Here is a 14634-nt window from a genome sequence, read left to right on the forward strand (position 1 = left end):
AACTAAAACTTACATATGTTATTATATCCATTTCAATCCAAGCATGATATATCATAATAACAATAATTGATAAAACATCAATTAAAAAATAAGCAGAAATTCAACTCTCAAGATTAAAACAAAAATATTTTATTTTAAGACAAGGTTCTTTTTATGCGCAGGTAGAAGTCTGTTGAATAGATGTACACAAAGTGTTATAATGGGGGCGAAATGTTTATTTTTCATCAATTTATTTATCTTTCATGTTTAAATTGACAGTAATTATTGTATGAGTATTAAGCTTGCCACACATTACTTTAGCAGTAAGTAAGTAGTGTGGCTGCCGTAAATACTTGGCCATTGTGTCTTTTGTTTTGTTCTGTTACTTTTTGTGTTTTCTTAGGCTTGGTAAAAATAAGCAAAAAGAAAAAGAAAAGTTCTGTTCAAGGATATAAGGCAAATGTCATTTAATATATACTAATATGGAGGCGAAAAGTCTTTATCAATTTATAATCACAAGTCTAATATTGTCAACAATGATTTCCAAATAGTGAAGGAGCCAACACACAGAAAAAACAGTTAACTTATGCATAACAAATCTTTTATTGCAGGTCTGCTGAAACAATATATTCTTTATTAAATATAATTTGGTATTCCATCTATCGGTCAGTAATTGTTCTGATCCTCTCACTTATTTATTGAACACTTATTTAGAAATGGTGGTAGATCCGAATTTATCTGTATAGTGCTTTGTTTAACAAACTGAGACTCAGTTATCCAGTGAGATTAAAGTGAGCTTGTTCACTAAAATGTGGAGACATCTGGCACACCTTAGTGTATAAACTCAAAATCATAGGAATTTGATAGTATACTCTAACTGGAAAAACGCTTGTAAAGCTATCAAATCTAATTATTAATATTTACCTCACACATATACACTTATACAGTTGGAGAACACCTTTCAAACATAGGATTCTTGCATCAACCATATGACATCTGGATGGTTTTGTGAACTATCATTTGAAGAGAAGAGACTCACCTACTTATAATATGACGTCTCAATTATGTGTTGGTTTATTTTTGGTAGACAGGGTACACAGTCCACTTGGCCAAACAATTTTATTTCTCTGAATTTGGTGCCTAGTGAAATATATAGTCATCATTTTTTTCTCAAACTATATAACATCTATAGGATAGGATTTGTATTTAAGTACAAGGTCTCTGGGTAATATGGACCCCCCCCCCAACTTTAATAACTTCAAATCTGACAAACAATTTCACATTGCTTTTTAAAAAAAAAAAAAAAAAACTTATTTGAATGAGATCATTTTCTTTCAGTGAGGGCTCACGTGTCAGTCTAAGCTTTATAAGGGTTGAGTTGGGGTCCATTTTACTCCATTTACAAACTCAAGATAAGTTTTCTACATAGGAGGGAATTCTTCTCCTTGACCCATGTGCATTGATCTATTATGAGAAAATATTAATCTTCTTTATGTAACATTTGCTTAAGGCTATTTTTTTTTCTTCAACCTCCAATGTAATAGCATCAGAATATGAGGCATCTTCAAGCACTAGCTGTCAGTCTCTCATGATAATTTAAGTATACCTGTTTACCCTCTTGTATTGCTATACTATTTTATACCTTTCCAGCCACATAGAATAATGATCTAACTTTAAAAAAAAAGAAGTAACTATTTTATCTTGCTCAGTGGTCAGAAGCGGTGATTATTATTTGTTTGAGACGGACAGTGAAGAGGAAGAAGATGATGACAAAAAGGATGAGGATGAACTAAGGAAAAAATCAGCTTTCCAGGTATGTTTCATCTTTAGTTCTCTCTTTCAGTGCACGATGGGCAGATCTTTGCTACAAAAGATAAGCTTGTCAATATATATATCTATATTTTTTTAGTCAGCTATAAGCACCGTGTTGTCATTGTCTCATATGGATTTTGTAAATACTGAAATGAACACAGGTTCATTTAATCGCAATGCTGCTTGTCTTTAGCATTGACAAAACCCTTTAATAATAAAAAAGGTGTTTTTAATACAGGTCTTCATTCACTTGCTCAGAATGGTACAGAAATAATAAAGTTTTTACAATAAACTTTATTTTTCTACAATGCAAGGAGAAAGTGAAGACACAATATGGGCATTGCTTTGGGTTGCTTGAAACGGGTTTTACCAACTTAAGTCTCTAGGCGATGTTACGATTAAACCAGTGGAACAGGGTTCTTCTTTTATTTATTCATTTTAAATATTTTGCAAAATATTATATTTAAAATAATGTGTTAGATACAATACAATATACTTGTATTAGGAAAAATGCTTCTAGTAAAAGCTATTGCAGGTTCAGTGGCATACATACATGTGCTACTCAGAGATCAAATAGTGGCACATATCATGTAAGCAATGCAATTGCATTATACAAAACACTACTCTCTGAGCAGGCATGGTGTATGGGGCACAAGCTGCTTATACGCATATGCCATAAAAAAGTAATAGTTTTTGCTAAAATATTTTTTTTATAATAGAAATATATTGAAAAAATACTTCTATTAAAAAATTAAATGCACTTACACATATTTTAATTTTGACCATTTGACCATATTTTAATTTTGACCATGAAAAAATACTTCTATTAAAAAAATTAAATGCACTTACGCATATTTTAATTTTGACCATTATGGCTAGGCTGACCATATTGCCGCTCTAAGATGGAACACATATGAAAAATACATATGTGAGGGTTCTTATACAAAACCATTTCTTTAAACAGCCCTGACATATGTATTTTTCATATGTGTCCCTTTTTAAAGCGGCAATATGGTCAGCCTAATTATGGCCCTTTAATCTTATATAAGCAAGTATAATAGTTTAAAAAAAAACAAAAAAACTTTAGCATTTATTTTTGCCTAGTATTTGTGCTTTTTATAGATACAGTATATTGTATCAGTGGTCAGAATACTATATGTACTTCTTTTTATAGATATTGCTATTATCTCAGAGGTTTTTACTACTTTTACTAATACAATATGGTATGAGGATGTGATGTTCATAATTAACAAATAACTGATTAACACTAAAACCTTTAAACCATTAACTAAAGTGTGCTAACCATTATTAATTATTAACCACCATTCCAGTAAACGCATCTCTGTCTATAACTTAGAACGGCTGTGATTGTTTAGTTGAGGTTATTTTAAACACTTCTATGTATATAATGGTAGTCTGATATTCTTTAGAACTAACCTTTGGTTAACACTAATATTTTAATGTTCCCTTTTTTCTACTAATTGCTATTGCTTTGTCCTTCTTTTAGAGAGCTATTGGAAAGTTTGCTTCAGCCATTTTAGCCTTGCCAAAGTCTGTCATTAAACTGCCTAAAACAATTCTTCAATATTTAATCAAAGCTGCCAAGGTATTCATCTAGGAATTTCAATAGTTTGTGCAAATTGTGACTATAGCCTACATTGTAGTAGCAAAGTGTGTTCTTCCGCTAATGCTTCCTCTGCATTTATACTCTCTGCCTTGTGTGGGTGCCTTTATACAGCTAAAAAAATGTCAAAATAGTATTAAAAAAAACTCCCATTATAAATTTGAACTTTATATTTAATTGGAAATCTGGGCAATTCTCTTTTTAAATTCATCCCACTCGTGCAGTCTTACATTTTTAAGGTGAAAATGCAGAGGCAGACATGCCTCATCTTCCTATGACATTATTATACCCACTGTTGATGGAAGGTCAATCCTAGTTGCATGTGTTTAGAAAGATGGTAAACAGTACAGCGCTCTTTTTTTTCTCAGGAAGCTGGTGAGACACTAGGAAATAACAAAATGCTATCATAAACATCATTTTAAATTCAGTGGTTTGGCTTTCTAGCTGCAACTGCATCCTATTAAATTGAATCAAATAACTATTCATGGCACAATATTTGATAGAAAGGAGAGTTTTGGTATACAAAGATCACAAAAAGCTTATCGCGTGTTTGGTTAGACAGATTAATAGAGACAATAAATCAAATGAATATATGAACGCTGTCATAAAGATTTCTAACTGAGGCAATTAAAGAATTAAAGCTTATATGGTAGGAAATTAAATAACTGATTTTGTATATGTGGTGTGTTAGTTTAGATTCCTCTTATGCTTCATAAGCCAAAATAAAATAAATCCTTTACAGCATAATATAATATTAAACAGATAGAGAAAAGCAAAGAGATCTTATTAATCCCAATGTTTCTTAAAAGTAAAACAAATTATTTTTTAAAAGTGTATGTTATGTATTTAAAAATATTCCTGCTAAATTTATTAAGGAGTAATAACCACATTTGATTTGTGAAAAGCAATGCTGTCAAATCGATTTTCTACTTTGCACTGCACCAACCATTTAACATACAATTAAAGAGATACTAAACCCACATTTTTTCTTTCATGATTCAGATAGAGCATGCAATTTTAAGCAAGTTCCTAATTCACTCCTATTATCAATTTTTCTTCAGTCTCTTGCTATCTTTATTTAAAAAGCAGGAATGTGAAGCTTAGGAGCTGACCCATCTTAGGTTCAGCACCCTGGATAGCGCTTGCTTATTGGTGACTACATTCAGCCAACCAATAAGCAAGCGTAACCCAGGTTCTGAACCAAAAATGGTCTGGCTCCTAAGCTTTACATTCCTGCTTTTAAAATAAAAATAGTAAGAGAATGAAAGATAATAGGAGTAAACTAGAAAGTAGCTTAAAATTGCATGCTATACCTGAATCATGAAAGAATTTGGATTTAGTATCCCTTTAAATGTTATAAGTCTAAAACACAGCCAATAGATTGAACATACATTGACTTAATATTTCTAAACATAAATAAAAACACCTGACAAAGGGAGTGCTCCTATCCAGTTCTAAAACCAGGACTGTTGGTAGATCTTAATGACCTAATATGATAAACATTAAGTAAAGTTTCTTCAGTCTAAAACATACCAATGAGAAAGTGTCTTTTAATACCTGCACCTGATAACTGAAAGATAATGCAACTCTTTAACAGTAATAACTCTGTAAACCTCCGCTTCCCTGAGACACAAGTGTGTTTATGTCATGATATGCATGTGTATTTGTAATGCTTGTCCTCATGCATGCTGGGACATGTGTGTGCTTTAATGGGCTTTATCTAATGTACTTGCATGCTTATGAAATTGTAATGTTGTCTAATATAATATTTTGATTTGCTCCAACAACTAATCTTATTTAACATAACTTGTTATTTCTTTTAAAATAATCATGATTTTTAGTACAGAGCAGACGTGGGTTTTCCTTTTAAAATAATTTAGAAAACTACTTAATGGTATTAATTATAGTTTTCAATTATGTAAATATACTCTGTCTATATATAGCCACTAACATTCTATTCAGTGAAAACATATCTACATTAACATTTTTATTTAATAATTATCACTTCACATATATATTAAAAAAAAGACAATAGCCCAGGAGTAAGGAAAACATTAAGGGAATAGAATTTGAAGAAGAGATATGTTATTGAAAATAGAAGTGACTGGGAATACAATGAAATATGAGCAATATAAAGAAAAAAACTATGTACTAAGAGATACATACATGTATAAAGAATAGGTAAAAGCTCCCTGAGGGAGTGAAAAATAAAAAACAAGTTAAATTATTTGGAGCTAGTGAAATCACTACAACCATAGAACTTTAGTCATACAAGTATACAAATGTTATCTCTCTTTTGTCATTCATATGAAAGAGTAGAATTTAATCATTGTATTGTTTTTTTTGTGTCTTAAAATAAATGTGAGTTAAAGGGACACTAAACCCAAAATTTTTCTTTCATGATTCAGAAAGAGAATACAAATTAAAACAACAATCCAATTTACTTCTATTATTTATTTTGCTTCATTTTTTAGATATCCTTAGTTGAAGATTAAGCAATGCACATGGGTGAGCCAATCACATGAGGCTTCTAAGTGCAGCAACCAATCAGCAGCTACTGAGCCTATCTAGATATGCTTTTCAGCAAAGAATATCAAGAGAATAAAACAAATTAGATAATAGAAGTAAATTAGAAAGTTGTTTAAAATTGCATTATCTTTCTATATCATGAAAGAATAAAATGGGTTTCATGTCCCTTTATAATTTAAACTAATACAGCTATATCAGTTGTATACTTTCTGCTAATGCTCATTGGCTGAAAGGTGCTTCCTGTTATTTCTCATTGGCTGATAGGTACTTCCTGCTAATGGTCAATTGATTGATCATTTCTACCTAACAGCTAATGAACCTTAGCAGGAAGTACACAACTGATACAGCTGTAATGGTTTTAAGGCTGTGACACACTGCAAGCCGAGCGGCGCGCAGCGTGTAGAGGCTGCTGTGTGAGCTCAGTGTGTCCTGCCTTTTCATCTCTGAGCACTCTGCTGCGTCAGGTCACATAGCTGAGCGCTCGGAGATGAAATATTTGAACTTCAGAAGCGATGCGACACGATGCGAAGCAGCTGCTTCACCTCGCGCAGCATCGCTTGCAGTGTATCACAGCCTTTAAGTTAGTGGAAACATGGATTGACACATATCTGTTTTACACATTTGTTCCACCAGTCTATTGTTTCAATATAACAAATGTCTACATTTAAAGGGACAGTAAAGTCAAAATTAAACATTTATGATTCAGATAGAACATACAATTTTAAACACCTTTCCAATTTACTTCTATTGCCAAAATTGCTCCATTATCTTGATATAATTTGTTGAAGAATAAATTCAGGTAGGCTGAGAGGAGTGTGCCTGTTTCTTTAGTATTCTATGGCAGCAGTGTTTGCAATTATGCATAATATTGCTAGAATTGTTGCAAATACTGCTGTCAGATGGCTAAAGACGTGCACACTCCTGAGCAAAGGATACCAAGAAACTTAAAGGGACACTGAACCCACATTTTGTTCTTTCGTGATTCAGATAGAGCATGCAATTTTAAGCAACTTTCTAATTTACTCCTATTATCAACTTGTCTTCATTCTCTTGGTATCTTTATTTGAAAAGCAAGAATGTAAGTTTAGATGCCGGACCATTTTTGGGGAACAACCTGGGTTGAGCTTGCTGATTGGTGTATAAATTCACCCACCAATAAACAAGTCCTGTCCAGAGTTCTGAAACAAAAAAAAAATAGCTTAGATGCCTTCTTTTTCAAATAAAGATAGCAAGAGAAAGAAGAAGAAATGATAATAGGAGTAACTTAGAAAGTTGCTTAAAATGGCATGCTCTATTTGAATCACTAAAGAAAAAAATTGGGTTCAGTGTCCCTTTAACAAATTTGATAGAAATAAATTGGAAAGTTGTTTAAAATAACATTTTCTATTCAACCCATTTAAGTTTAATTTTGGCCTTGCCGTCCCTTTAAAGATTGAATAATAACATTTGAATTTTACATTTGAATATTCACTACCATAGGCTAACTTTAACACCAATGAAAATAAACATTTGAAATTTACTATCTGAATGTTAAACTGAATGTTATGTTTCATAAAGGGAAAGTTAACATTTATTTGAAATTAGACATATTTTTAACAAATGTGCTGAAGTGGTGACCTATCACTACCCTGAACCTGCATGGTCCTTCTTGCTCAGAGCTGTAAATCAGGCAACGTTTATCAAGATCCAGCATCCCCAGCAGCAACACATTGAATATACAAGATTCCTCACAAAAGGATTATTATTCCTGTTTCTTTCCAAAACAGATCTCTTTTGGAAGGATAAGAGAGTGGTTTGGATCCCAAATTACTTTACTTACATTACAATAAGTAAACTCATTTGTTTACAACAAGCTTTTAGAAAAAAAGCGTTACAACTGATGCAAAACCCAAAAAGACATACGAGGCACAAAGAAAATCTCTCTTTTTCTCCTGGTAACATCCATTAAAATATATTTTCTTTGTCTAGTTTATGTATCAAGCCTGGATTACAGATCCCAAAACTGCCCTTAAACAACGAAACAAAGAAAACAAAGAAGAAAAGGAGAGGAAAATGAAACACAAAGGTGTTGGAGAAGGTACGAGACAGCAATGCAAGTTTTTAAAAGGGAAAAATATCATTTTAGATTCAGTAAACACTGTATTCAAACTCTTAAGCTCTTTAATAGCTCATTATTGGAAATATAATATTATTTTAATGTAATTAGAAAAGAGGTACTTATAGGCAATGCAATCTTAAAAGTACACACAATTGAATTCCTCTTAAAATGTTTAATAATGAGTAGTAAAACCATTTTCAATATACTTTCATTATATATTTTGCCCCCTTTCCCTGCAATTTACCTTTGAAAACTGTGTTTCTCTTGTAAGGTGTATCCAGTCCACGGATCATCCATTACTTGTGGGATATTCTCATTCCCAACAGGAAGTTGCAAGAGGACACCCAACAGCAGAGCTCCTCCCCTAACTGTCATAGCCAGTCATTCTCTTGCAACTCTCAACAAGCTAGGTCGTTGTAGGAGAGAGTGGTTAAATATAGCTAGTTTATTTTCTTCAATCAAAAGTTTGTTATTTTTAAATAGTACCGGAGTTGTGCTATTTTATCTCAGGCAGTAAATAGAAGAAGAATCTGCCTGAGGTTTCTATGATCTTAGCAGGTTGTAACTAAGATCCATTGCTGTTCTCATATATGTCTGAGGGAATTACACAGATGAGGTAACTTCAGCGAGAGAATGGCGTGCAGTTTATTCTGCTATCAGGTATGTGCAGTTATAATTTTTTCTAGAGATGGAAAACACTAGAAAATGCTGCTGATACCGGATTAATGTAAGTTAAGCCTGAATACAGTGATTTAATAGTGACTGGTATCATGCTTACTCCCAGGGGTAATACCCTTATGATATTGCAATATAAACGTTTGCTGGCATGTTTAATCGTTTTTATATATGCTTTGGTGATAAAACTTTATTGGGGCCTAGTTTTTTCCACATGGCTGGCTTAAATTTTGACTAGAAACAATTTAATGAGGCTTTCCACTGTTATAGTATAAAAGTTACAGTTGGTGCAGTTAAAATTACAAACTGTGACATCCAGCTTCCCTCAGGAGTCCCCTGTATGCTATAGGACATCTCTAAAGGGCTCAAAGGCTTTCCAAAGTCGTTTATTGGGGAAGGTAGGACCACAGCTTGCTGTGGCAGTTCTTTTTGACTGTTAAAAAACGTCTATTTCGTTTTTTTGATCCGTTTTTTGAACTAAGGGGTTAATCATCCATTTGCAAGTGGATGCAATGCTCTGCTAGCCTATTACATACACTGTAAAAATTTCGTTTGATTTACTGCATTTTTTCACTGTTTTTTTAAATTCTGACAAAATTTGTTTCTCTTAAAGGCACAGTACCGTTTTTTTTTTTATATTTGCTTGTTAACTTGATTTAAAGTGTTTTCCAAGCTTGCTAGTCTCATTGCTAGTCTGTATAAATATGTCTGACATAGAAGAAACTCCTTGTTCATTATGTTTAAAAGCCATGGTGGAACCCCCTCTTAGAATGTGTACCAAATGTACTGATTTCATTTTATGTAATAAAGATCAGATTCTTTTTTTAAAAAATTATCACCAGAGGAATCTGACGAGGGGAAAGTTATGCCGACTAACTCTCCCCATGTGTCAGACCCTTTGACTCCCGCCCAACTGACTCACGCTCAAATAGCGCCAAGTACATCTAGGGCGCCCATAGCGTTTACTTTACAAGACATGGCGGCAGTCATGGATAATACACTGTCAGCGGTATTAGCCAGACTACCTGAACTTAGAGGTTAGCTAGATAGCTCTGGGGTGAGACAAAATGCAGAGCATACTGACGCTTTAAGAACCATGTCTGATACTGCCTCACAATATGCAGAAGCTGAGGAAAGAGAGCTTCATTCAGTGGGTGATGTTAATGACTCAGGAAAGATACCTGATTCTAATATTTCTACATTTAAATTTAAGCTTGAACACCTCCGCGTGTTGCTTAGGGAGGTTTTAGCTGCTCTGAATGACTGTCATACCATTGCAGTGCCAGAGAAATTGTGTAGACTGGATAAATGCTTTGCAGTGCCGGTATGTACTGATGTTTTTCCAATACCTAAAAGGTTTACAGAAATTATTAATAAGGAATGGGATAGACCAGGTGTGCCATTCTCTTCCCCTCCTATTTTTAGAAAAATGTTTTCCAATAGACGCCACCACACGGGACTTATGGCAGACAGTCCCTAAGGTGGAGGGAGCAGTTTCTACTCTAGCAAAGCGTACTACTATCCCTGTCGAGGACAGTTGTGCTTTTTTAGATCCAATGGATAAAAAATTAGAAGGTTACCTTAAGAAAATATTTATTCAACAAGGTTTTATCCTACAGCCCATTGCATGCATTGCCCCTGTCACTGCTGCTGCGGCGTACTGGTTTGAGTCTCTGGAAGAGACTTTACAGGTAGCGACTCCATTGGATGACATACTTGGCAAACTTAGAGCACTTAAGCTAGCCAATTATTTTATTTCTGATGCCATTGTTCATTTGAATAAACTAACGGCTAAGAATTCTGGTTTTGCTATACAGGCGCGCAGAGCGCTATGGCTTAAATCATGGTCAGCTGACGTGACTTTAAAATCTAAGCTACTTAACATTCCCTTCAAGGGGCAGACCCTATTCGGGCCTGGTTTGAAGGAGATTATTGCTGATATCACGGGAGGAAAAGGTCATGCCCTTCCTCAGGACAGGTCCAAATCTAGGGCCAAACAGTCTAATTTTTGTGCCTTTCGAAACTTCAAGGCAGGTGCGTCATCAACTTCCTCTAATAATAAACAAGAGGGAACTTTTGCTCAATCCAAGACGGTCTGGAGACCAAACCAGACCTGGAAAAAAGGTAAGCAGGTCAAAACGCCTGCTGCTGCCTCTAAGACAGCATGAAGGAATGACCCCCTATCCGGTAACGGATCTAGTAGGGGGAAGACTTTCACTCTTCGCCCAGGCGTGGGCAAGAGATGTTCAGGATACCTGGGCGTTGGAAATTATATCCCAGGGATATCTTCTGGACTTCAAAGCTTCCCCCCCCAAAAGGGAGATTTCACCTTTCACAAGAGAGAGGCATTCTTACACTGTGTACGAGACCTCCTAGTTATGGGAGTGATCCATCCAGTTCCAAAGGAAGAACAGGAACAGGGTTTTTACTCAAATCTGTTTGTGGTTCCCAAAAAAGAGGGCACCTTCAGACCGATTTTGGATCTAAAGATCTTAAACAAATTCCTCAAAGTTCCGTCGTTCAAGATGGAAACTATTCGTACCATCCTACCACTGATCCAGGAGGGTCAATATATGACTACAGTGGATCTAAAGGATGCTTATCTTCACATTCTGATACACAAAGATCATCATCGGTTTCTCAGGTTTGCCTTTAAAGACAGGCATTACCAGTTGTAGCTCTTCCCTTTGGATTAGCTACAGCCCCAAGAATCTTTACAAAGGTTCTAGGGTCGCTTTTGGCGGTCCTAAAGCCGCGGGGCATAGCAGTAGCCCCTTATTTAGACGACATCCTGATACAGGCGTCAAACTTCCAAATTGCCAAGTCTCATACGGACGTAGTACTGGCATTTCTGAGGTCGCATGGGTGGAAAGTGAACGAGGAAAAGTGTTCTCTATCCCCACTCACAAGAGTTTCCTTTCTAGGGACCCTGATAGATTTTGTAGAATTGAAAATTTACCTTGACGGAGTCCAGGTTATCAAAGCTTCTAAATTCCTGTCGGGTTCTTCATTCCATTCCGCGCCCTTTGGTGGCTCAGTGTATGGAAGTAATCGGCTTAATGGTAGCGGCAATGGACATAGTGCCGTTTGCACGCTTACATCTCAGACCGCTGAAACTATGCAGGCTCAGTCAGTGGAGCAGGGATTACACAGATTTGGCCCCTCAACTGAATCTGGACCAAGAGACCAGGGATCCTCTTCCCTGGTGGCTATCTCGGGTCCATCTGTCCAAAGGTATGACCTTCGCAGGCCAAATTGGACTATTGTAACAACAAATGCCAGCCTTCTAGGTTGGGGTGCAGTCTGGAACTCCCTGAAGGCTCAGGGATCGTGGACTCAGGAGGAGTCTCTCCTTCCAATAAATATTCTGGAACTAAGAGCGATATTCAAGGCTCTTCAGGTTTGGCCTCAGTTAGCAACTCTGAGGTACATCAGATTTCAGTCGGTCAACATCATGACTGTAGCTTACATCAACCATCGAGGGGGAACAAGAAGTTCCCTAGAGATGTTAGAAGTTTCAAAAACAATTCACTGGGCAGAGATTCACTCTTGCCACCTATCAGCTATCCATATCCCAGATGTAGAGCACTGGGAGGCGGATTTTCTAAGTCGTCAGACTTTTCATCCGGGAGAGTGGGAACTCCATCCGGAGCGATTTGCACAACTGATTCTCCGTTGGGGCAAACCAGAACTGGATCTCATGGCGTCTCGCCAGAACACCAAGCTTCCGTGTTACGGATCCAGGTCCGGGGATCCCAAGGCGACACTGATAGATACTGTAGCAGCGCCCTGGTCTTTCAACCTGACTTATGTGTTTCCACCGTTTCCTCTGCTCCCTCGACTGATTACCAAGATCAAGCAGGAGAGAGCATTGGTGATTCTGATAGCACCTGCGTGGCCACGCAGGACCTGGTATGCAGATCTAGTGGACATGTCATCCTTTCCACCATGGTCTCTGCCTCTGAAACAGGACCTTCTACTTCAGGGTCCTTTCAACCATCCAAATCTAATTTCTCTGAGGCTGACTGCCTGGAGATTGAACGCTTGATTTTATCAAAGCGTGGCTTCTCCGAGTCAGTTATTGATACCTTAATACAGGCACGAAAGCCTGTCACCTGGAAAATTTACCATAATGTATGGCGTAGATATCTTTATTGGTGTGAATCCAAGGGTTACTCATGGAGTAAGGTCAGGATTCCTAGGATTTTATCTTTTCTCCAAGAAGGTTTGGAAAAAGGATTGTCAGCTAGTTTCTTAAAGGGACAGATTTTTGCTCTGTCTATTCTTTTGCACTAGCGTCTGGCAGATGTTCCAGACGTTCAGGCATTTTGTCACGCTTTAGTTAGAATCAAGTCTGTGTTTAAACCTGTTGCTCCACCATAGAGCTTAAACTTGGTTCTTAAGGTTCTTCAAGGAGTTCCGTTTGAACCTCCTCATTCCATAGATATCAAATTTTTATCTTGGAAAGTTCTTTTTTTTTTTTTTTTTTGGTAGCTATTTCCTCGGCTCGTAGAGTCTCTGAGCTATCTGCCTTACAATGTGATTCTCCTTATCTGATTTTTCATACAGATAAGGTAGTCCTGCGTACCAAACCTGGGTTCTTACCTAAGGTGGTATCTAACGAGAATATCAATCAAGAGATTGTGGTTCCATCCTTGTGTTACACAATCTGGACGTGGTCCGTGCTTTAAAGTTTTACTTACAAGCTACTAAAGATTTTCGTCAAACATCTGCTTTGTTTGTTGTCTACTCTGGACAGAGGAGAGGTCAAAAGGCTTTGGCAACCTCTTTTTCTTTCTGGCTAAGAAGCTTAATCCGCTTAGCCTATGAGACTGCTGGACAGCAGCCTCCTGAAAGGATTACAGCTCATTCCACTAGAGCTGTGGCTTCCACTTGGGCCTTTAAAAATGAGGCTTCTCTTGAACAGATTTGCAAGGCGGCGACTTGGTCTTCGCTTCATACTTTTTCAAAATTTTACAAATTTGATACTTTTGCTTCTTTGGAGGCTATATTTGGGAGAAAGGTTTTACAGGCAGTGGTTTATTCCATTTAAGCTCCTGCCTTGTCCCTCCCTTCATCCGTGTACTTTAGCTTTGGTATTGGTATCCCACAAGTAATGGATGATCCGTGGACTGGATACACCTTACAAGAGAAAACACAATTTATGCTTACCTGATAAATTTATTTCTCTTGTGGTGTATCCGCCCTGTTATTTTAAGGCAGGTAATTTTTAAATTTAAACTATAGTAACCACTACACCCTATGGTTCCTCCTTTCTCGGCTTGTTTTCGGTCGAATGACTGGCTATGACAGTTAGGGGAGGAGCTATATTACAGCTCTGCTGTTGGGTGTCCTCTTGCAACTTCCTGTTGGGAATGAGAATATCCCACAAGTAATGGATGATCCGTGGACTGGATACACCACAAGAGAAATAAATTTATCAGGTAAGCATAAATTGTGTTTTTTCTAGTTTCATTAAATTACTATTATAACGAAAAAATAACTTATTAGAGCATGTATTTTTTTTTTAAATAAAAAACGTTGACCTGCCACTGCCTGCACTGATATCATGTGAGTGTGATATGATGCTTCACTAGTGTCTCTGACTACAGGGCTTAGTCTTACTGTTTTACCCATTGGTGTTTATGTGTGTGTGTGTGTATGTATGTATGTGACTGTATGTGTATTTATGCATGTATGTGTGTGTTTGTGGAACCAGCAAATTAAAGACCTTGTTACTTCAGCATGGGGGGAGGGGGTAAACAGTGTCACTATACAGTACCACTAAATACAGTACGGGGGAGGAGGCTGGACCATGTCACAGACTACTGTGGTCACTTTATAAAGTACTGGGGCGGGTAGGGTCAGGCCAGCCATCTCACCGGCAGATTACAGACTGTGTCACTAACTCACTATA

At 36.5% G+C, this 14634-nt stretch overlaps 1 protein-coding gene across 1 annotated transcript in view; it reads left to right on the plus strand.

Annotated features, from left to right (window-relative positions):
- Positions 1-14634, plus strand: part of PIEZO2 (piezo type mechanosensitive ion channel component 2) — a 655528-nt gene that overhangs the window by 532253 nt on the left and 108641 nt on the right. Inside the window, exons 35-36 of the mRNA XM_053714912.1 lie at positions 1689-1792; positions 7913-8021. Coding sequence (XP_053570887.1) covers positions 1689-1792; positions 7913-8021 — 213 coding nt within the window. The remainder of the gene's footprint in view (positions 1-1688; positions 1793-7912; positions 8022-14634) is intronic.

This window comes from Bombina bombina, chromosome 5 (assembly GCF_027579735.1).
Source record: "Bombina bombina isolate aBomBom1 chromosome 5, aBomBom1.pri, whole genome shotgun sequence".
Lineage (NCBI taxonomy): Eukaryota > Metazoa > Chordata > Amphibia > Anura > Bombinatoridae > Bombina > Bombina bombina.